The sequence below is a fragment of the Ictalurus furcatus genome, chromosome 10 (genome assembly GCF_023375685.1).
Source record: "Ictalurus furcatus strain D&B chromosome 10, Billie_1.0, whole genome shotgun sequence".
Taxonomy (NCBI): Eukaryota; Metazoa; Chordata; class Actinopteri; order Siluriformes; family Ictaluridae; genus Ictalurus; species Ictalurus furcatus.
Genome location: NC_071264.1, coordinates 25,241,245 through 25,264,953, shown reverse-complemented (window position 1 = coordinate 25,264,953; position 23,709 = coordinate 25,241,245). Strand labels below are relative to the sequence as shown.

Below are 23,709 nucleotides of genomic sequence, written 5' to 3'. Positions count from 1 at the left end.
AGAGCTTCATGCTAATACCGCAGTCGACGCCATCGTGCTCGCCACCTCAGCCGCATAGCCGTGCTGCGTTCCGTGGAGGATGTTGAACGTCGCTGGGAATTTGTGAGTGAGAAAAGAAGCTCTTGCGTTCTTCTTTTTAGGCGTTACGAGCAAATGCTATGTTTGCGTGTGTTTCACATTTCTTTTCTCCTATTAGACCGCATAGTAACTGCGCGAACAATAACAACGTCCCCCCTATGGCATCAATGCGGCGGAGAACCGCTAACAGAAATGATGAAAAGAAAGTGTCGACCAACAAAGTAGCAGCAGAATCTTTACGCAGGTCACACATATAGTATAGTTCAGGGTAGAGTTTTTCTTTAAGTCTGATGTCAATTCACAACCGTTTCGTGAGATACACGGGTGAAGGAGCGTTACTATGGTCTCGATTCAGGTAGGAACATGATAAGAAGAGAAAATTATTCAACTTCTCAGTCATTTCACTGCTGTTTAGCTGATGTTCTGCCTCTGCCATGAAGCCACGAGAGACTTCTGGCTTTTATAAAAAGAACAGGATTACAATGTAATAACAAAGGAATATTTACAAAACCTCACCTCATGTAAATATGATCAAGAATACTTTGACTGTATTTCTTTAACCATGACGTTTACTTATGTCTTACATGTAGTTTGTAATTATGTCCTATTTCTTATTTTTAAGCCATAGTGTTAGCGTTTTTCCCAGTATCACACTACAGTGAAGGACAATACTGCACATATCTGTTTAGGATTAGGTAAAAAAATTGACATGACATGACATTTATGTGTTTAACATATTCTTTATGTTTTAGTTGATGTTGTTATTATTTTTTATTTTCTACAGCAGCATCTTGAAGAAGCTTATGCATAAGACAAACTTCTTCAGAAAGCCAGTCGAGTCAGTTGAGTTAGACTGATTGAATCAAAGGTAGGGGACAAGTCTTGAAACGTCCCATCTTTAAAGGTGCATTATGTAAGGCTACGTCCACATTAATCCATATCGATCTGAAAACTGCAGTTTCGTTTGAAAACGTTCTCCGCATACGCTGGTGTTTTCAAACGTTTTCCAAAAATTGCTGGTCCACGCTGAAACATCTGAAAGCGCTTACATGCCCGTACTGCGCATGCGTAAAAACGCAAGAAGCTCTGGCGTACGATGTTTCTGTCAGCCAGTTATTTGACTTACCGTACACATTCAAACTGATGCAGCATTGTCGAGGAAAACGGACAGACGAAGAGGTGGAGTTGTTGCCGCGGGTAACCCGAGACTATAAAGTTGGCTTGCTTTTAGTTGAATGGGTCACATGACTGTGTCATACGTCTAAAAAAACACGTCATTGTTTTCAAATGTATGCACTCCGGGAAAGCATTTTCGAAAAGCGCCGTTTTGCTGGATAAAAAAAAAGACGAAAGACCAAAACGTAGAGGAAAAGATGCGTTTTCAAATGTATCCGGATTAATCTGGACGTAGCCTAAGATTTGTCTTTTTTTTTTTCCTTTCAATGATTTTCTTAACTCCTTGAACCCACACCCACATTCCTGCCCAAGTTCACAAAGCTCCGCCTCCAGGATCAACTGGTGCGTTCGAGTCATGTCAGAAAGATCGTATTTACGAGTTGAACGAACATGAACGCCACCGCAAAGTCGTAATTACGAGTGAGAAACAGGATTTTCTTTGAGCTCTGAGTTGGGGGCGTGTCAGTAAGAAAACATGGTGGAATCAAAATACGCAACGTCCGTAGTTGACGGTAAAGTTTGTTGAAATTGAACATTTCATCGTCTCAGAAGCGGATTTGAGTTGTTATATATTTATAAAAAATGATTTACTACATAACAAGCTAACTGCCTGAACAAAATACGGTAGCATTGTATAATTACGATGTAACGATGCCATCTTGCTCTGACCAAAGTGACTTGAACGCACCTGACGTCGTAATTACGACTTCCCAACTCGTAAATAGAAACTTCCCAGGAGGACTTGAACACGCAGTTAGGTGGCCCTTAAGCCACATTTCCACTGCACGGTACGGCTCAACTCGACTCGGCTCCCTTTACTTTTCCGAGCTTGCTTTTCCACTGTGATTTAGTGCCGCCTCTACGTGGGTGCCATCTTCCACTCGCCTTCACGCACGAATAATGCTGTAGTATTCGAAGCCCTGTACAATTACACGGTCAGGCCGTATTCCAAACGCCTTTCCTGTTCACTGAACACGGACCTTGTTAAGGATGTAAAATAACGGCTTTCTACAACCTACGTAGTGATCGATAAGACTCGGATTAGATTCAGCCGCGACAGTAGTGACTTCGATAAACACCTGTTTGGAACTCGTTGACGAGCGAGATGTAAAAATCTAAGACAGAAACCTCTGTTGTAATTTTATCTGTAATCAGATAAATGATGCATAATTTTCGATTACGCAAAGTATGTATTAAATGACACATTTATTCAGGCACAATACAGAACCACTCGTTAAGAAGAATTCCCTACTCCCTCAGCGCCTGGCTCACATGTAGTATCGGCTCGGCTCACTTGGATCCTCGACCAAGGTGGTACTAAAAGAAGTACCAGGTACTATACACAATGGAAAACCCCCAAAAAGCGAGCAGAGTCGAGTCAAGCCGTACCTTGCAGTGGAAAAGTGACCATTAGTATCGGCTCGGCTCGCTTGGATCCTCGACCGAGGTGGTACTAAAAGAAGTACCAGGTACCAGGTGCTATCCACAGTGGAAAGCCCCTAAAAAGCGAGCAGAGTAGAGTCAAGCCGTACCGTGCAGTGGAAAAGTGACCATTAATATCGGCTCGGCTCGTTTGGATCCTCGACCCAGGTGGTACTAAAAGAAGTACCAGGTACAGTGGAAAGCCCCTAAAAAGCGAGCAGAGTCGAGCCGAGCCGTACCGTTCGATGTAAAAGTGACCTTTAGAGCATAGTGTCTATAAAATGACTGACAGGAAGCGCATCCAAACAAAAACAAGCATTCCGGACCAGAAGTCAGTAGACTTCCAAACGTGTTTTCTCACCGAGTTAATAAACTTTTGCCAAAGGCCACAACTTAATCATTTGGGGGATTTTTTTTATTTTGTAATCATGTTCTACAAATCTTCCAGGTTATTTTTACAAGTACGTAATAATAAAAAAAACGCCTATTGCACCTTTAAGTGTGAGAAACTGGTGTTTCAGAAACCTCGCGAAAGGGAATTTAGTTTCAGTGCCAAAAAGGGAAATGTTAAACCACAAGAAAACACAAATCTCTTATCACAATCTGTGCATTTAAATAGAAATATGCAGATGAGAAGAGGGAAACAGTCCCTTCTCAAACACATCTTTTGTTTACAAGCACAAGACTGAGAGGCTGCTGAAGGACATAAAAGTGTCACGCGCTCCTGAAAGGGTGAGTTGAAGAAATGTTCAAATAAACAAATACATAAATACATAAACAAATAAATAAATAAAAACCTGAAGGCCTCCGACCTGAAGACTCAGGATAATGTGATAGTGTTCTCGGGATAAATACTGGGCCGCTACAATTTGGAGAAACATGAGCTTGTTAAACTTTACAGCAAAATATTTCAATCATTTCCTGTTTGGAAATTTTATCCAGAACATAAAAGTAAACAAACAAACAAACAAACAAACAACGCATTTGAGTGAAATACGTACAAGAAGTGCAACACAATCAAAACACAAGCACAAACTAACAAAATGGTTGAAACGTCTGGCGAGGTCTGGACGCTTACCGGACAGCTCGTCTGGTTCCAGCCCGCTTTCGGTGTCGAGTCCGCAGATAACGAAGTAATCCGCGAACCGGCAGGAGTTGGAGCTGAAGCCGGTGCTCATTTTGAGGCTGGTCCGGTCGTGGCCGTGTGTCCGCCGTGCTGCTAAGGTGCATATTATTATTACACAACCATAACTCGGGGGTTATTTGGCGTAGCCATCACGGACGCGCTTTATATATACATATATATACCGAGAGAGAGAGAGAGGAGAAAAAAAATCAAAGCACGAGCCCGTGAAGGCGACCGAATTGCATTGTGGGCGCGCGCACAGCTGTTTTTTCGACCGCTCCTCGAGCTCAGGCTTGTGCGCCTGCGCAGTCTGCGCTGTTCTGACGACGGTCACGTTATGGGATTACCCACACTACACCAGACGCACGCGCGCACTGCAGCATCACGCATGGACACTGTTTTAAAGCGACCGTAAAAGTAAAGCTGGTGGTTTACAGCTCTTTGAACATGGGAGTATATCTAAAAGCAGTCTGGACCTGGAGCCTATCCTGGGAACACTGGGTGTGGAGCGGGAATAAATGGTACATGGTCTGCACTTATATAGCGCTTTTTAACCTTAGAGGTTCTACTAAGCACTTTATTATTCACATTTCTCTCTCACACACACACACACACACACACACAAATGGTGCTATTGGGAGCAAGTTGGGGTTCAGAGTCTGTCCAAAGACATTTCGGAATGTGGCTCACCACCTGAGCCACAGCCGCCTCAATACAACCCTGGACGGCACTTGTTCACACTCATTCATTCACACAGCATAACCAATCCATCCATCCGTCCATTCATTTTCTGTACTACTTATCCTACATAAGGTTACGGGGAGCCTGGAGTCTATCCCAGGGACTTGGGGCACAAGGCCTGGAGGGCTGGACGGGGTGTCAGCTTAACGCAGGGCACAATAACACACGTACTCAGACACCCATTCATACACTACAGACAATTTGGATAATGCCAATCAGCCTACAATGCATGTCTTTGGACTGAGGGAGGAAACTGGAGTACCCAGAGGAAACCCCCAAAGCACGTAGAGAACACACCAAGTAGAGGCAGGAATTGAGCCCCCAACCCTGGAGAGGGTTGTGAGGCAAACATGCTAACTACTAAGCCATCATGTCCCCATAACCAATTCACCTACACTATATAACCAAACGTTTGTAGACACCACAAAATTTCAAGCACACAGTTATACAGAATGTCTATATGTTATAGCTTTAAGAATTCCCCTTCACTGGAACTAAGATGCCTAAACCTGTTCCAGCATGACAATGACAATTTACACAAAGCGAGCTCCATGAAGACATGGTTTACCAAGGTTGATGAATGTAGAAGAACTCGAGTGGCCTGCACAGAGCCCTGACCTCAACCCCACTGAGCACCTTCAGGATAAACTGGAATTCTGACAGCGCACCAGGCCTCCTCGTCTGACATCAGTGTCTGATCTACTAATACTCTCGTGACTGAATGAACACAAGTCACCACAGCCACGCTCCAAAATCTAGTGGAAAGCCTTCCCAGAAGAGTGGAGGATATTATAACAGCAACGGGGAACTAAATCTGTAATGCGATGTTCATCAAGAACATATAGGTGTGATGGTCAGCTGTCCACAAGTTTCTGACAATACAGTCCACATATCAGCATGGTTTTGGGAGGTAGGAGGAAACCGAAGATCCCCATATAAAGGAAACCCATACAGACATGGGAAGGACTTGTGAAACTCCACATAGACAATCATCCAAGCTCAGGATCGAACCGGGTACCCTGCAGCTGTGACCCGACCAACGATCAGCACTAAGGTTTATAATATTACATCCATTTGTATAATTTTTGGGTGGAAATTTTAGAGACAGAAAACAAGTCTCTTGAATCAGTTTCATGAGGCGTAGAGACAGCCTGCCCTCTTCTGTCTGACTAAAGCAACTGCTTACAGTACAGCATGATGAGCAATGCAAATCTATGAACAAATCTATGGTGCAGAACATACTATACTGTACGTATCTACGCAATTGTCTTTGCACACAAATTTTTTGGATATTCAAATGTCTAACTGTCCATAGCGTCTAGTGTATACCAGAATACGTAAGTTAAAAGTAACATGTATATATGCGTAATTATATAATTGCTGTGAACACAAAGTGCCTCTAAAGGCTATAGGTGATGCAATCAGGTATTGGACTGATGAAAGACATTTCTGAAACATCCTGTTACACCAAAAACTTTGTTTACGACCCTTAATGTTCACTGCGTCCACAAGTACAAGTTCTGCATTCTTCTTCAGATATTCTTCTTCTTTAGAAATGTTCTATCATTTCCAGAAACGAACCTTGAAGCTGGTTCAAAAGCTCTACAAAGCAGAGTTATTTGTTTTCTGTACTGGAAATAGCCTGTTTACTTGACCTTAACCCAAGTGATCTAGGATCAAATGGAGCAGCTGGTTTGAAACGTTGAAGAGACATGTCCAACTTGGTGTTCACAAAAATGTCTGAAACTCCTGCAAAGAAATCTAGAGAGAGTCTCTGAGGAACATCTGAGAAAGCATTCTGCTAAAATATGAAGACAGAAAACGATGTGTTAGTCCCCGCCCTTAACAAATGACTTGGTTGTCTGTCGTATTCAGTCGATTCTTATTCGATATCCACCCACATCAAGTGCTAAAACTAACTAAATACATGCTTACTACTCTCGAAGTGAAACCACCTCTACAGTAGCTTCCTGTCCTTTATTCCTCCCGTGTATTTGCTGCGCTACTACCTCTTTACAGACCCCTTTAAAGTTTGTCCTGTTCTTGTTAGAGTGTAGTTTTATCACCAGAAGTAGAAATCACAAGCACAATATTCATTAAACACACACGAAGGGAACCATGTTTTAATCATTTCATAATAAATATCTTCATTATATAACATTTCGTAATGACATTTGAAAGAAAAAGTGATCAGTTAGTAGCATTTACATATGAAGAACATCCAGAGAGTTCCATGTAATACTGTCTGTGTGAGTGTGTGTGTGTGTGTGGAGGCAACGCAAAGAGACGAGAAGAAGAGGAGAGAATATAGTCATGAACAAAATGTAAGAAAAAAAGTAAAGTAAAAGCCTACATTGTAGAAATGCACCTTATCCATGTTGATGTGCTTTTTATACGCAGAGGATTCACTAAGACTTATGCAGAGATGTACATTATGTCTCAAAGCTACGGAAAGCGATCAGACTGAAAGGGACTAAACCGCAGGTTTCCAATGCTGGTCCTACAGGAGCTTAGCCACACCCTGTACGTTTTGATCAATTTATTTATCAGCTGATGCGATAAGATAAGAATAAGAATAAGAAAACACTCCACAGAGCAGGAGTACTTCCAGAACCAGGATTGGGAACTAAGGGACTAACCCACTTGCTTTCAATGAAGGAGTAGTAAACAGTGAACTCGTACACGACGAGGTATCTGGCTTCTACCTTTGTGGGGTAGAAAATTCCCCCTAAAATGCATATATTCAGTGCAAACAAGACTGCTCGCTGTGTAGAGATGCATGTCCTAAACTGTTTTTCTTTTAAAATATAGTTAAGATTCATGAGGTCCTTTCAGACTTTCAGTCTTTTACTATTCATTACTGAATCGTTTAAAACTCATCATTCTTACTTTTCTTTTTCCTTTTTTATGTCCGAGGTGGAGAACGAAATCAAAAGGGTCACTGCAGTCTATTTCCAGTAACCTGCTATTTAAGACAAAATGGATAAGGAAAGCAAAAACAAACTAGCTAAATAAATAAAAGAAAAATTAAAAAAAAAAAAAAAAAAAAATACAATACATATGAGGCATTAGAAATACAATTCGGTGTCGGAAATCGTATTTTCTGAGATTATATATAGATATATATATTTATATATTGAAAAAGAACTACCAGGAGAATGTCCTACATTTGGGCGGCAGCAGGACAGACAGTATGGTGCATCGTCCAGACCAAATCAGCGTTTTTAAATTTACTGTTATAGTCAAACTGTGAGGAAAAATAATGTTTATGGCACGGCGTATGTGAGAGGTGTTGTATTTAAATTTCTCCTGGCATAGCACCCTGTTTGTGCTGCCAATGCAACACGGCTAAAAACATTTATTTAAAAAAAGGGGGGGGGGGGTATTGCTTTAAAGTTAGAAAAGAAAAAGACACTGACTCAATATAGGACCTACTACACAAGGTTGTTAAAAACATATAAAACAATGAAAAGATAATGGATATAAACGTTCATTCTGTGACAGAGAAAAAGAACAAGTGTAGGATCACGAGCCAGTCCGAGTTCTACAGTTTTGGGCCCGTTTTCCAAGACGACAAAGAAAGAAAAAAAAAAAAGAAAAGAAAAAAAAAAAAAAAGACAGCTGTGTGTTTGAGGACCAAGATAAGCAGGGTGAACCAGGTGACAGGCAGAAGAAGTGAGGAGGCAACTTTACTCCATCTTTTCCTGCAGCTTTCTCTGGAAACACACCGGGAGAATAGAGACTACGGCCAGAACGGCCAGAACGGCCAAAGAGTACCAGGACACGGCCTCGCCCGCTGTGGTCAGCTTGTACAGCGTCGTTCCGGCGTTTATCGCTACGAAAGATGGAGGAGCGACTCCTGAAAGAGAGATGCGAGAGTACACTGAATAATGAAACCGGTCTAAAATGATATTCATATCTACCAGCAGGATGTTTTCACATTTTTTTTTTATTTTGAGTGCTGGATTGAGTGAGCCTGTGTGTGCATTGCTTGCTTCCTAGTATAGATTTATTAGCAGTAGTAATACAGATTGGTTTAACTCTGTTTAATGAGGAGGTTGTTGGTCTTTGCTGTTGCTTTAAAGGCTTTAGAAAATCAAGAGAATTTGAGCCGCTCGTGCGACCTGAGAAGTGGGACGTCACGTCACATACCTGTGAATGTCCCAAAAATAGACAAGATTTTCAATCTCGACTGCAGCAGCACTGGCGATGTCATGACGATGAAATCATTTCAATTCAACATGTCGTAAAACATCATCGTATTCGTTTACTAGCAATACGAAGAGATTTTCACCAGCACACAGTTTTTAAGAACAATTCGAAAACCTTGGTTTGTTTCCAGTTTTAAATGAAAAAGAAAAGAAAAAAGAAAAGAAAAAACAGTTCATCTTGTGGTTTCAGAATTCTTTCACTGCTATTACATTTGCCAAGGCAAAAGGCTGCTTTACTTTGTTTTGACACACTTCCTCAGACACCTCTAATTACATACTGCATATTAAACTATATATTTAATGGACACCAACGAGGTATTTTGGGTTAGGAATTTCCTCGTGTTCTTTCACACATGAAACCTATGATCTCTTTGGAGAATGTTATACAGTGTCCTCCACTAATATTGGCACCCTGGGTAAATATGAGCAAAGAAGGCTGTGAAGAAGTTGTCTTTATTGTTTAACCTTTTGATCTTTTGCTCAAAAAATTCACAAAAATAATCTGCTCTCATGGATATCATCCAATTGCAAATAAAACACAGGTTTATCCAAAAATATATATATTTTGGTTAAATATAGGTGTGCAACAATTATTGGCACCCTTTTAGTCAATACTTTGTGCTACCTCCCTTTGCCAAGATTTCTATGGGGTTCAGGTCAGGGGACTGGGATAGTCATGGCAGGACCTTGATTTTGTGGTCAGTAAACCATTTTTGTGTTGATTTTGATGTATGTTTTGGATCGTTGTCCTGCTGGAAGATCCAACCACGGCCCATTTTAAGCTTTCTGGCAGAGGCAGTCAGGTTTTCATTTAATTTTTGTTGATAAAGTCCATGACATCATGTATCCTAACAAAATGTCCAGGTCCTCTGGCAGAAAAACAGCCCCAAAACATTAAAGAGCCTCCACCATATTTAACTGTGGGCATGAGGTACTTTTCCATATGGCTACCTCTCTGTGTGCACCAAAACCACTTCTGGTGTTTATTACCAAAAACTTCTATTTTGGTTTCATCTGACCATAGAACCCGATCCCATTTGAAGTTTCAGTAGTGTCTGGCAAACTGACTTCGGATTGTAGTTTTGAAGACTTTCTGACCCCAAGACGCATCTACCTTCTGCAATTCTCCAGCTGTGATCCGTGGAGATTTTTTGGTCACTCGAACCATCCTCTTCACAGTGTGTTGAGACAATATAGACACGAGTCCAATTCCAGGTTGATTCATAACATTTCCAATTGACTGTAACTTCTTAATTATTGCCCTGATGGTGGAAATGGGCATTTTCAATGCTTGTGCTATTTTCTTATAGCCACTTCCCATTTTGTGAAGCTCAATAGCCTTTTGCTGCACATCACAGCTATATTCCTTGGTCTTGCCCATTGTTATGAATGACTAAGGGAATTTGGCCTATGTGTTACCTCATATTTATACCCCTGTGAAACAGGAATTCATGGCTGAACAATTTCCTGTTTCTAGTCACCCAGGTGTACTAAAAAAAAAAAATCTCAATGGGAATATACTTGAAATATAATTTTCTCATATGAATTCATAGTGGTGCCAATAATTGTTGCACGCCTATATTTTACAAAGATTTTTTGGTAAACCAGTGTTGGGTTTGCAATTGTTTGATATCTATGGGAGTATTTTTGTGATTTTTTTTTTTTTAAAAACAACAAAAGATCAAACAATAAAGACAATTTTTTACAGCCTTCTTTGCTCATATTTACCAAGGGTGCCAATATTAGTGGAGGACACTGTACATATGAGAATTAAAAAGTGCTCTTTTTCTTTCTTACCAATGAATGTACCAAAGAAGAAGACTCCCAGTGGCACGTTGATGACCGGAGAAGTGATGTTGATAAACCAATTTGGAAGGAAAGGCGTAATTCTCAGAAAGATGATGTAATTGATGAGGTGTTCTCGGTGTTTATCGACCTGCAGACAAATTAAAGGCAAGGCTTTATCACTTAACTGTATATTAAAGGAGAGAAACAGAAGAATGTTACAGTTATGCATTAGTCGATTTTGCCTTCAGTATATACACACCGATCAGCCATAACATTAAAACCACTGACAGGTGACGTGAATAACATTGATTATCTCATTATAATGGCACCTGGCAAGGGGTGGGATATATTAGGCAGCAAGTGAACAGTCAGTTCTCGAAGCTGATGTGTTGGAAGCAGGAAAAATGGGCAAGCGTAAGGATCTGAGCCAAATTGTGATGACTAGACGACTGGGTCAGAGCAGGTCTTGGGAGGTGTTCCACTAAAAGTGTTCCGGGTACTTGTGCATGGCACCAAGATGCACTATCGGAAGAAGGCAAGCTGGCGGAGGTTGTGTGGTGCTCTGGGCAATGTTCTGCTGGGAAACTTTGGGTCCGGTTACTTGGACATGTACCACCTACCTCTACACTGTTGCAGACCAAATACACCCCTTCATCGCAATGGTAGTCCCTAATGTCAGAGTCCTCTTTCAGCAGGATAATCCGACTTGCCTCACTGCAAAATTGTTCAGGAACGGTTTGAGGAACATGACAAAGAGTTCAAGGTGTTGTCTCGGCCTCCAAATTCGCCAGATCTCAAAACAATTGAGCATATGTGGAACGTGCTGGACAAACAAGTCTGATCCATGGAGGCCCAATTTCGCCACTTAGAAGACTAAGGATCTGCTGATAACGTCTTGGTGCCAGATAAAACATCACACCTTCAGAGGGCTTGTGGAGTCCATGCCTTGTAAGGGGACCTACAATAACAATATTAAGCAGGCGGTTTTAATGTTATGGCTGTTCGGTCTATGTTTACATGAACATCTTACCTGTTGTGACCATTTCTGCGCTTTCTCTGTGAGGTACTTGTACACCACGGGTCTGCCCACCAAATAGGACAGCATGTAACAGAAAGACGCTCCCAGACCTGAGCACTGAGGAGCAGAATATCCGTACGTTACTAAGCAGAACATTTCACTGTGGTGCAGAATAAAAAGTAAAGTGACAACGGTGTAAATATATCACAATGTGTAATTAGTTGCTTTGCGATTGATTGTGTAGGATTAGTCACACTTACCAGGCAAACCAGGAACAGGGCCAGGGGGAAGGGATACAGATAACCAGACAGGATACTGAGGAAAATTGAACCTGGAATGGCAAATGTCTGGAGGCTGAAGATCTATTAAGGACAACAACAGATCTCCTCATCCTTATATTCCAAACTACGGATTTATTAAACGTCGCCGGTCATGTCTCGTGTTCCCGAAGTGATGCAGAACAGATCGTTCCATATCGGGATATTTCAATGCCAATACTTTCTCACGTATACCCATGAAAAATCTTAGATTTCATAACCAAACAGTCATATATTTACAGTGCATGAAGTGTGGCATGCAAAATTTTTGCGTACCGTTACCGTTGCGATAAAATGACCAACAGGACCAAGATATGCAGTGTGTTACGTCTTACAGATGTTCCCTTCCCAACAGCTGTAGCCCCAGATTCCTGTTCTTAGCTGACAGCATTGGAACTCGACATGGTAGCCTGTTGTTTAAGCCCATCCGACTCGAGGTTCGATGTGATGTGCGTTCCGAGATGCTTTTCTGCTCACCGCGCTTGTAAAGAGTGCTTATTTGAGTTACTGTCCTCAATTTTGAGTTACTCATGTGATCTCTCATATCAACAAGGCGTTTCCTCCAGCAGAACTGCCGCTCCCTTTCTGGATTTTTTTCGTTTTGTTTTTCGCACCATTTTCAAAAGTATAAAACAGTAAAACAGAGCTTTATTTATAAAATGACATGTTGACACTAAACATCATTACATACATTTTAAAGCACAAGATTCTCACCTGCACATTTGTGGTTATCAGTGTTGTTATTCATCATTATTATTATTATTATTATTATTACTACTTATAAGCTACTACTCTGTTTACTTGTTATGATTATCGGTATTATTTTTGCGTACGTATCATAATAGTAAGCTTTTTGTCAGGTTGTTAAAAACGTTACGATCATATTTACAAGCACTCCAATCAGACGCGAGTTGGATTTTTACAAATACGGCAAGGATGATATTGACTTTGACGAATACGGAAAATGGTAGAATTTGTGCATGCTAGATTTACGATCAGATTTTACCTTAGGACTTTCCCCCCCTTCCCCCTTATTTTTAATATACTTTTTAAAACGCATTCAAGGACATCTAAATGATATATTTCTAATACTTTAACTAGAACCGCATCATTCCAAGACCTCATATATAAGTGCAGTAGAATTCCTGTTTGGTCGAATTAAAGATGTTTAAAGATGTTCTGTGTCAGCAACACAGAACAGCTTCAGACGCTTCAGACAAAACTATTTACCTGAGCACTGGAGAAGATTCTCAACCACTAAGCTTCAACAAGTGGTAAATTAGTAACTCTGTAAACTTGTCTGATTTGGTGCAAAGGATACAAGACATAAGTAGCGAAATATGCTATAAGCACTTGGGTATAATAGGTGTCCTTATATTTGGAGAGCACGGTACCCAGTGCCTTAGCGTCGTCCATGTCTTTGGGGACTTTTATCTTGTCCCTCTCGTCTCTGAAAAAGAAAATGTTTTGAACATAAAATGTGGCTATTCACTCAAAAACGCAATCATAATTCATGAATGAAAAAAATATTTCATTACAAAGAGAAATTGTGAAACCGGTACATCACATGGGAGGGTAACACACTCCGAGGAAAGCACGCTATTTACCCTCTTCCGCATACACGAGCTCATGGACACCCACGATTCGCTAGTATCTCTGTGATGGATAGCGGTGAGAATGCGCTCTCTCTACCACCAAGACAGTAAGGACAATTTTTCCTCTATTGGACTCCCGTCCATGGACGACTGTGGCATCGCCAAGCTTCAACCTCATGATCTTCCGAACGCTTTTCTGTTGCCTGATGTATTTTAACGCATTTTAATGTTATAGATGCGTGTTGTGTTGACTGATCCCAGTGATGTACCAATCCCAACTTTTCCATTTATGATATAATACGATACTGACACCAGAGCTCGCTTGATATCGGACACCCCTCTTCATCTCCCTGCACTGGCTTCCTGTAGCTGCTGAATCAAATTCGAGGCCGTGATGCTCACCTACAAGTCCTTGTCTGGAACAGCACCCCTCTACCTCAACACTCTCCTTGAGGCTTACGTTCCCTCTGCGATGGCTTAACGACCGATGCTTAGTAGTTCCTATTCAGCGTGGTTCAAGGTCCTTTTCCAGAACCTTCACACTATCTGTCCCTCAGTAGTGGAATGAACTTCCAACCTCAATCCGGACCGCAGAATCTGTCACTATCTTCAAAAAACAGCTAAAGACCCACCTCTTCCGTGATCACCTAATAATAATAATAATAATAATAATAATAATAATAATAATGATTTACTCTAGCTCTTACACCTCTACTCTGCACACTTTGCTTCCCTAGAACTCAATTATAAATCTTGTATGGTAGCACTACTTGTATTGTTATACATCTTTTTGCTTGTATTTCCTCATTTGTAAGTCGCTTTGGATAAAAGCGTCTGCTAAATGAATAAATGAAAGTGTAAATGTAATGATACCGATCTGCCTTTTCATAACCCAAGACACTCTGGGGATATAAGTCATATTAAAAAAACGTCAACGCTGATTCACATAAACTCACAAAAATATCAATATCTGATGTGAGCAAAGAACACAACTTGGCCACATGCTATAAGACATTATGACTCTGATGTTCCACGTAGCTCTGTTTAAAGCTTGAAGGCGCTCAGCTCGGGTACTGTGAGGAGTCAGCATCATATCAGCTGAATCTCAGAGTCGATATCGGTATTGTGCTGGAAATGAAAACGTGGAATAGGGGCGTTCCTAAATTAAGTGGAAAAAAGTCATTAAATCCGTAAAAGATTGATGATATGAGATTACCCTGGTTTTCGCCTTCACATTGTTGCCTTCGAGTTGTTTTTACAGTTCAGTATGGAATGATTTAACATAGTGGGGACATGCAGTTCTAGAAAAATAATCCGTGACAGGAAGCAAAGCGGAGTTACCTTTACAACCCAAAAGTGAATTCATGTCCCAGTAACATCCATTTTTATTTCTTAAAGATGTCTTAAACGTGTCGTACTTTTAATCCATTTGTAATTCCGTTCAAACGTTGTAGAAATTCAAAAATAAGTTAATTCCTGCGATCACCTGTCTCATAACAACGCTAACTAACAACAGTCATATCTTCACCAGCTTCTCGTTTTTCTCTCCGTCATGACGAGGACAGGAAAAAAATAGAAGAAGAAGAAGAAAAAAAAAAAGAGACGAATTCCACTTGTCACATACTCTACCGGTCAAAAGTTTGTGGACACTCGACTGAAATGTTTCTCATGATCTTAAAAATCCTTTGATCTGAAGGTGTGTTATTAAATGTTTGAGATCGGTGTTGTAGACAAAAATATAATCGTGCCGACGTATTCGTTTCTTTCATTCGAAAACTAACATTTTATTTACAAAAAATATTGTTTTAAACAGATGACTTGGAGTGAAATATTCCGAAAAGCAGCCGATAAGTGTCCGGCATCGGTGTGAACTCCTTTAATACTGTTTAAAAAGCATCTCAGGGAAATTCCTCAAGAAATCGGTCGAGAAAACGCCAAGAATACATTTCTGGAAATTCTAGGCAATAAGGGCGTCTACTTTGAAGGTGATAAAATACTAGATTATTTTGATTTATTTTGGATTTTTTTATCACAACATAATTCCCATCGCTCTATTTGTGTTACTCCAGAGTATTGATGACTTTATTATTATTCTAAAATGCGGGCGAAAAAATAAAAATAAACAATGAGTGTGTAACTCAGAAAGTCCTCTCTCCTGAAGTCTTTACTCATGACTGGAAATGATCAAACATGTAGATTTTAAAAACTTTTTATTAATGATTTAAATGACCTAGTTACGAAGTCTTCCTTGAAACAGCTCACTTACTCGCTCAGCTCTGGGAAATTTCTGTAAACCAGGTACATGACTGAAGCAGCACAGGCAAAGATGGAGATCAGGATGAGGAGGGACATGCGTGCAGATCGTCCTCCGGTATACTGCGCTGCTGTACAGGGAACATGGGAACAAAATACGTCAAGACAACGTCTCACGTCAAGCAGGGGCGCTCGAACTTCTTTTGCAGTCCCAAGATTAATTCAATCTGTGCTGTTATACTCTCATAAAGAATTCAAGAATTGTGGACCAAAAGGAGTTACCGTTACCACACTGATGCCGATTATTTTATAATAACGCATCCTAACATCAGTGTTTTATTCCTCTTATAGCACAGCGGTTTGTTAAAGCGCACCGATTATGGTTTTTGTTTTAAAGGTCTCGCACAATAGATTTACGTGCACCCGAGGTCAAAAAACACTTTAACGTGCTCATAATTTAAACTGCAGCATTACCTTTTCTCCCACCAGTGTCACAAACGACTCGTTAAATGATCTGTTCTAAATGATTCACTCTAAACTCCTTTCAGAGAGCATACTCTGCTCTGATTGGTCAGATGTCCCAGTCTGTTGTGACTGGTCTACCGCTGTCAGCGAGCAGTGGATGAAGACCAGAGGCGGGGCTTTTTGTTACAAACCTACGTAGGTTAGTACAGGAAGTAAAGTCTGGAATCACTAACGACTCGTTTCAGCTGTTCAGAATCGATTCCTTCTTTTGGGAGTCGATAACTCCGTTTGTCGTGCGCTTTGATTTTTGAAACTTTGCAGCCTTTTTTTTTTTATTTTACATTCACAAACTGCTCTATAACACACTGCATGAAAGGTAATATTTGAAAAACCATAAAAGGTGTACTTTAACACTAACAATTTTTTACCTTGTACTTTTTCTCCATTTAAAGCCACGTTAAATGTTATGTCTATGATACACGGTATCAGTTGTTCTCTCCCCAGACCCCTCCAAAAGTATTGGAACAGCAAGGCCAACTCTATTCTTTTCTTCCGCGTATATCTTATACATTGAAGGCGTTTGGGTTGGAGATCAACAGATGAATGAGAATACAGATCAGAATTTCAGCTTTCATTTCCTCATATTTACATCTAGATGTGTTAAACAACTTAGCACACAGAACCTTTTGTTTGAACCCACCCATTTTGTAATCACCCAAGATACTTTGATGGTTCAAAATATTGGCCCATGTGACTGATGGGTGTTTCTTGTTGCCCAGGTGTGCCCTGTTAAATGGATTGTTTAAAGAATTAATAGCTCTGAATGTCTACTCTTGGTTTTAGCCTTTAGTTTCACCTGTGAAGACTGCATTTGTTGTTAAAAAGGGTAAACCAATATGAGGATCAGGGAGCTGTCTATGGGAGAAAAACAAGCCATTTTGAAGCTGAGAAAAGAGGGAAAATCAATCAGAGCCATTGCACAAGCACTGGGCATAGCCAATACAACAATTTGGAACGTCCTGAAAAAGAAAGAAACCACCGGTGTACTAACGACCAGACATGGAACAGGGCGGCCAAGGAAAACATGTAAACGTGAGGAAATTAATGCTGATTTGATCTCAAACCCAAATGTATTTGGTGTACAGCAAAAACAAAAGAATTGGCCCTGCTGTTCCAATCCGGAAAGAGGACGGAAGAAACACAAAACCTTGTCATGAAACCAGAAAGTGCAAAGTCCTCTGGTCCGAAAACATTCCTGTGTCAGAAAACTTTATGACTGTTACAAAGAGCTGACGTTGGAGACTCTTTCCATAAACGTTAAATAAACGTCTCCTTAGTCCATTTCCGTGGAGCGTGTGCCGTACAAGACCCTGTGTATGAGCTGTTAATATAGAAATGATGATGCATTCGAACGAGTGCATCCGTATAAACCTGCGATTTCCCTTGCTGCTGGAACTCCAATCAGAGCTGCTGTTAGAGAAAAGAATATCGCATTCTCAAATCTGATTGGTCAGAAGGTATTGGTTAATTTTCAATAAAAGCAGCCCTGGCAGTAGTTCGGGCTACAATTATAAAACATACTGTGGGTTCATATTAATACCCTTGTTCTCAGGGTATTGATAGAACCCGTTCTCAGGGACTTTTACAGAAGACGCTCCAAACATTTAAAGCTAATAATAAAAGGATTTGGAAAAATAAATGTCGATATGGTGAAGCTTTCTGTAAGGAGGCATTTATATAACTTTTTGAGAAGGAGTCTCCAGCGTCAGCGCTTTGTAACAGTCAGTTTTCTCCACTAGGCTTCAGGACAGAGAAGTATTCAATTTCAGGTTTCTTGAAACCAGGACAAGCTCTGAAAGAGAGAGAGAGAGAGAGAGAGAGAGACAGAGAGAGAACAAAAAGAGAGGATGGTAAGGGAAAGACTATCTCTATCTACTATAACACAAGTGATAACTTCTTCCATACCATTAAATGTAATTAAATATAAACGGTTAAAAAAAACAACAACTTGATATTTATTAATAATGGAAGAACTGTAATTGACAAATTGCTTTGGTACGAGAAGATTAAAATGCTTTGGGACGTGCTGTAATAAGAAACTAATCTGCTTCAAGGTACTAATAGTTGCTGTGTCCCAATTCGCCTACTATGCACTAATAATATGTACTCTTTTTGTGAAGAAAAAGTACATCATTTTGAGTGTGTAGCAAAAGAAGCACGCGAGTACCGGGACGTACCAACACGTCATGTAACAGAAGAGAACGTTGTTGCCTAGTTGCGCTCGCTGTTTCTAGGTCCCAATTAGAGATTAGAGCGAGTGACCCGTATGGGTTACTTCTGGTAGATTTTCAAAGTGTTGATCCGTGGACGCTTTTTCAGCTGATATTACCCACAACTCCTTGTGTGAAGGAGGAGGAGGAGTTTTCGTGACTGTTTGCTTTGTTGAATTCAAGGAAGCATTTTATAGAGGTGTAAATGAAATGTGGAAAAATAAATCAAGGGAATTGTAAATTCTATTATCATAGTATCAATTATATAAGGATTAATGAATGAATGAATGAAGAAAAGATGAAATGCAAAGAGGAGTTTGTTTACAGTGACATTGCCAGTGTGTGTGACTACGCAACGACGTTCGCTCCCGTTACATGGCGTGTTAGTGTGTCCCGGTACTTGCGTACTCTTTTACTACACACTCAAAAGTATGTAGTTTTTCCTTCACACACAAGAATTTTTTTTTTAATACATACTTTTAATGCAGATTATGTCAGGCGGTCTTTTTACACAACATCCAACTGTTAAACTTACGTAACAATAAAATAAAAAAAACTTTGTTTAGTGCTTAATATTTACATTCTTACATGAAGCAAACCGTCACGAAACTCCGCCTCCTTCCCTCACGCAAGGGGCTGTGGGCAATATTAGCAGAAAAACTGTCCACTTTGAAAATCCACTGGAAACATTAGCCCATCTGGGTTACCTTCGGGATGCTCGTTTCGACGTACTACGATTCGGGATGTACCGATTCGAATCTTGGACACTATTTAGGACGGATAATAGGTCAATTGGGACACAGAAAGTGACTCTGTTTGGTGTCAGGTGTACCGTCGTTGATTATTTTCCTAAAGCAGCACAGCACGAAGTGTTTTATTCCATACATAAGTACCTTGCATCGTTTAAACCTATTTCATTCAAGTGCCAATCATTTATTGCGAAACTAAATAACTAGAACAGCTAGAACAACTTTTATTATAGTAGTTTATTATAGGAGGTGACGTGTTAAAGGGCAGGAAGTTGCTCAACTCTGCGTCAAGGGTTTCAAAATCCCCAGAGACATCGGGACATCAGGGACCTCTGTCTTAAACAGCTTACACATAAATACACTTCAGTTTACACACATCAGATCACTTTACTGTGTCCTTCACTTAGAGCGGATATTACTCTGTGTGATTTATTTATATCCACACAACTGGTCAAAATATAGCCATCATCCTAAAAATATATCCTGAATTAGCTGCCTAGGCGAACATTTCTCAAACTGAGCTTTGGAAAACAAGATGGCCAGCTTCACTAAAAAACATATTAAATGAGCTACATGTTAAAGCTGAGTAATCTTTAAACACTTCAGTGTAGAGGTTTTATTTTGCTAACCGTATACAGGCAAGCCCCGCCCCCAGCGCTAGGATTGGATGAAAAGTCACACGCGTGAGCCGGGCTCGTGATTATTGCCGATGTGTGAATGCCTGACTCAGCCATCGATCATAGAGCAGAGGGCGGGACTTGTCACAATACGGGTATGTCTAGCCAGTTAGTTACCTTTAAGAGGTTGCGTTTCTTTTGTCGTTGCTTCCTCCTGTATGAGAGTAGTGCCTTCAGGTTCGCGGACTCCGCTCCTCTTCTTCGCCATGTTGGTTTATTTCAAATGGCGCTTAGAAATCGGCGTGTAGTGTCGCTCACTGAGGACCGTCTGATCAGCCGGTTACTTGAAGACACACTCTGGGGTTATTTCCTAATGAGCGATGAAGCGGAATGACGCTCGTGACCTTCGTCTTCTTCGACGGTGATGACGAGGGAGATGGAGATGAAGAGCACCCTCTGTCGGGACTCTGCTGTATCTGCAAGGACATGACATACAGGATTACTCAATAATAATAATAATAATAATAATAATAATAATAATACATTCATCCATTCATTTTCTAACTGAGTCGCGGGGAACCTGGAGCCTATCCCAGGGAGCATCAGGCAGGGTACACACTGGACAGGGTGCCAATCCATCGCAGGGCACAACCACACACACATTCACACACTATGGACAATTTGGACATGATAACCAACCTACCATGCATGTCTTTGGACTGGGGGAGGAAACCGGAGTACCCGGAGGAAACCCCAGCAGCAAGGATAGAACATGCAAACTCCACACACACACAGGGCAGCGGCGGGAATAGAACCCCCAACCAATTCCAAATTGTCCGTATGTGTGAATGTGTGTGATTGTGCCATGCGATGGGTTGGCACCTTGTCAAGGGTGTCCCCCACCTTGTGCCCGGGGATAGGCTCTAGGCTCCCCTGTGTAGGATAAACGGTATGGAAAATGGATGGATGGATGTACATAGAATGCATTGCAGCTGGATTAGAAATATTAAGAATATAAAGAGAGCTGGTTACACAGAGCTGTAAAAAGATAAGCAGAAAATAAATGAATGCATGAATAATCCCAGAAAGCAAGTTTAAGTGTCATAGCAGCATATATATAATGTGGGAATAAAATAAATATTATAATTAGGAACCAATGACAGTAAAACTACACATGCTTAATTTGGCATTTATTATTTACAACATACAAAGAGGAGGTGAACAAGCTCACAAAATGGTGTAGAGACATCAATCTCTTAATGTTGACAAGACTAAAGAGATGATTGTCGACTACAGGAGGATCCGAGTGGACCACTCAGCAGAACAACTATGGAAAGAGTCAAAAGCTCCAAGTTTCTTGGTGTGCACATGATGGAGGAGCTCTCTCAGACTATCAAGACCACCTGCCTAGCCAAGGAGGCCGAGCAGCGAGTCCACTCCCTGCAGAGGCTGAATAGAGCCAAACTCCTCCCTCCCATCCTCGACACCTTCTACAGAGGGATGATAGAGAGCATCCTGATCAGCTGTCTCGCTGTGTGGTACGGGAAATGCACAGCGTCCGACCGCAAGACCCTACAGCGAATTGTGAGAACAGATGAAAAGATCATCGGAGTCTCTTTTCACACCAGACACCTCATACAAAAACTGCTGCATCAGCAAAGCCAGCAGTATTGCGGACAACCCATCTCTCCCCTCTCACTGACTCTTCACCCTCCTGCCGTCTGGCAGAAGGTACAGGAGCGTCCGTTCCACCACCAGCAGACTCCGCAACAGTTTCTTCCCTAAGGCAGTCAGATTACTCATCACCCTGCTGCCTCCGAATGCTCACCTGGGCTAGTCAAACACCTCACTCAGTACCACTGCACACCTGCACCTTATAAAGCTGCGTCAGTCACTTTTATTATGGAGCTCATTTTTGCTGCCAATATTGCTGCTACACTACAAAATATTTCACAGTTTACAGCCCATGTTCTGTGTATTTATTGTCCTGTGTATCTATTGTTCTGTTATATGTATTTATTGCCTCACACTGTTGTGTATTGTAACTTATGTTGTCTTATGTGCACTGTGTTGCACCATGGTCCTGGAGAAACGACATTTCATTCCATATAGAGGTATGACAATAAAAACCCACTTGATTTGACATATGGTCTACATACTCACCCTTAGACTTTTGCATGTATCACGTTTTTGCGGATTTCTCTGGATGACGTATTTCCTCAACGTATTCCCATCAGTTCCTGACTTTTCCGATACCCTGGGTGCTTCATTTCTTATTTGCGCATCCTCATTTCCTTTCTTCGCTTCCTTTCCTTCTGTCTTAGCTCCACCCCCTTAGGATGCGAGGGAAGGATGCAAGGATGAGATCCGAGGAGAGAGGAATCGAAGTAAGTCGAATGGAATATCCTCGCTCTCTCAAGCGTCGCCTCAAATCGACGTCAATTAATGATGACTGCGCTCAGCTGGATCACCTCACTGCGCTTCACGGATCTGCTGTTATGTTGTTGGAGCTTGATTAATAACGGCATTCTTAATAAAGCAAAATGCACTGATAGTACGTGAAATCTCTGCGTTATTCAACAATGAATTAATGAACAAACCGTAATTCATCGCATCTTTTATCACATATCCAAAACATGCAAGGATCAATTCATTACAATACTCATTGTAAGCATATTATTATTTAATTACATTTCACACAAAATTCCGTCACAACATCATAGGACTTTTTGTTTGAGATTGTGGCAGATGTAAAGAAGGAGGGGAATTTATATGCGCGTCGGGTTTTTCGACAAGAAACATGTCCGCATAGGATACACCTGTGTGTCCTCGCTCCTAGCTCCTTTGGAAGCTTCCTTGCTCCTCGCCTCCTCACGGTGCAATTAGAGAATTGATACGTCCTTTAAGATGGTTGACTTCGATCGATTTCCAGGTCACGGGCTGGAGGACGGTGGAGCGGGGAAATGAGGAAGCATCGATTTGAGTATTGAGAAGCACCCAATCTATACACCTACCCATATACAATAGTACCTAATAGTAAGAAGAAGAAGCCTTTATTTGTCACATATACATTACAGCTCAGTGAAATTCTTTTCTTCACATATCCCAGCTTTTTAGGAAGTTGGGGTCAGAGTCAGCCTTAATACAGCCCCCCTGGAGTAGAGAGGGTTAAGGGTCTTGCTCAAGGGCCCAACAGTGCCAGCTTGGTGGTGCTGGGGCTTGAACCCCCAACCTTCTGATCAGTAACCCAGAGCCATAACTGTTGAGCCACCACTGCCCTCTAATAGTACTTGAAATAATAAATAATAAATGAAAGAAAACAAGATAAAACTATTGAAGGGTGCAAAATCCAATATTGCGTCTATGCTGAGGTGGATGAATTGGACAGCGTACAGTCTGAATACCCATTTATTTTTGCTCGAAGAGTGAAAAACTTGAGTGAATAACGAGCTCCAAATGTGAAAATATGGGAATTATTGCACAACATATCAAACAAACCTCCAGTAAAGCACTGCAATAAAGTTGATTTGACGTTCGATATACGCGGATATGCGGAAATTAAGGGACCGTCTCTAAAGTTACATACGACATTGTTAAACACGTTTCTAACTTCAATAGCATTTGAAGGGAGTGATGTACAGTCACCGTACTATTAAATCATATGTAAATTAGATATGAATTTCACTGCAGAATGGGGTTATACACAAAATAGCCATAATTTAAAGCTCAATAGCATTTGAAGGGAAATTCATATCTAATTTACATATGATTTAATAGTTTATTTGAATAAATATCAAAAATCTAAAAGGTGTGCGTCATACCTGATATTTAGATGAACACGTTACAGTTGCTTATATGACTGTACATCATTCCCTTCAAATGA

At 40.8% G+C, this 23,709-nt stretch overlaps 2 protein-coding genes across 2 annotated transcripts in view; both read right to left on the bottom strand.

The window, feature by feature from the left end:
• dennd5a (DENN/MADD domain containing 5A) overlaps positions 1-4,951 on the bottom strand; it is a 55,014-nt gene extending 50,063 nt beyond the window's left edge. The window contains exon 1 of the mRNA XM_053634178.1: positions 3,755-4,951. Coding sequence (XP_053490153.1) covers positions 3,755-3,854 — 100 coding nt within the window. The 5' untranslated portion in view covers positions 3,855-4,951. The remainder of the gene's footprint in view (positions 1-3,754) is intronic.
• A 1,690-nt stretch (positions 4,952-6,641) lies between these two features.
• tmem41b (transmembrane protein 41B) lies at positions 6,642-23,638 on the bottom strand. Its single transcript, XM_053634168.1, has 9 exons — positions 23,325-23,638; positions 21,990-23,115; positions 20,004-20,302; positions 15,739-15,856; positions 13,199-13,327; positions 11,821-11,914; positions 11,573-11,677; positions 10,552-10,690; positions 6,642-8,402 (listed from the first exon to the last, which is right to left on the bottom strand). Exons 3-9 carry the CDS (start codon positions 20,092-20,094, stop codon positions 8,233-8,235), a joined length of 846 nt encoding a protein of 281 aa, XP_053490143.1. The 5' UTR covers positions 20,095-20,302; positions 21,990-23,115; positions 23,325-23,638; the 3' UTR covers positions 6,642-8,232.
• Between the last annotated feature and the right edge of the window lie 71 nt (positions 23,639-23,709).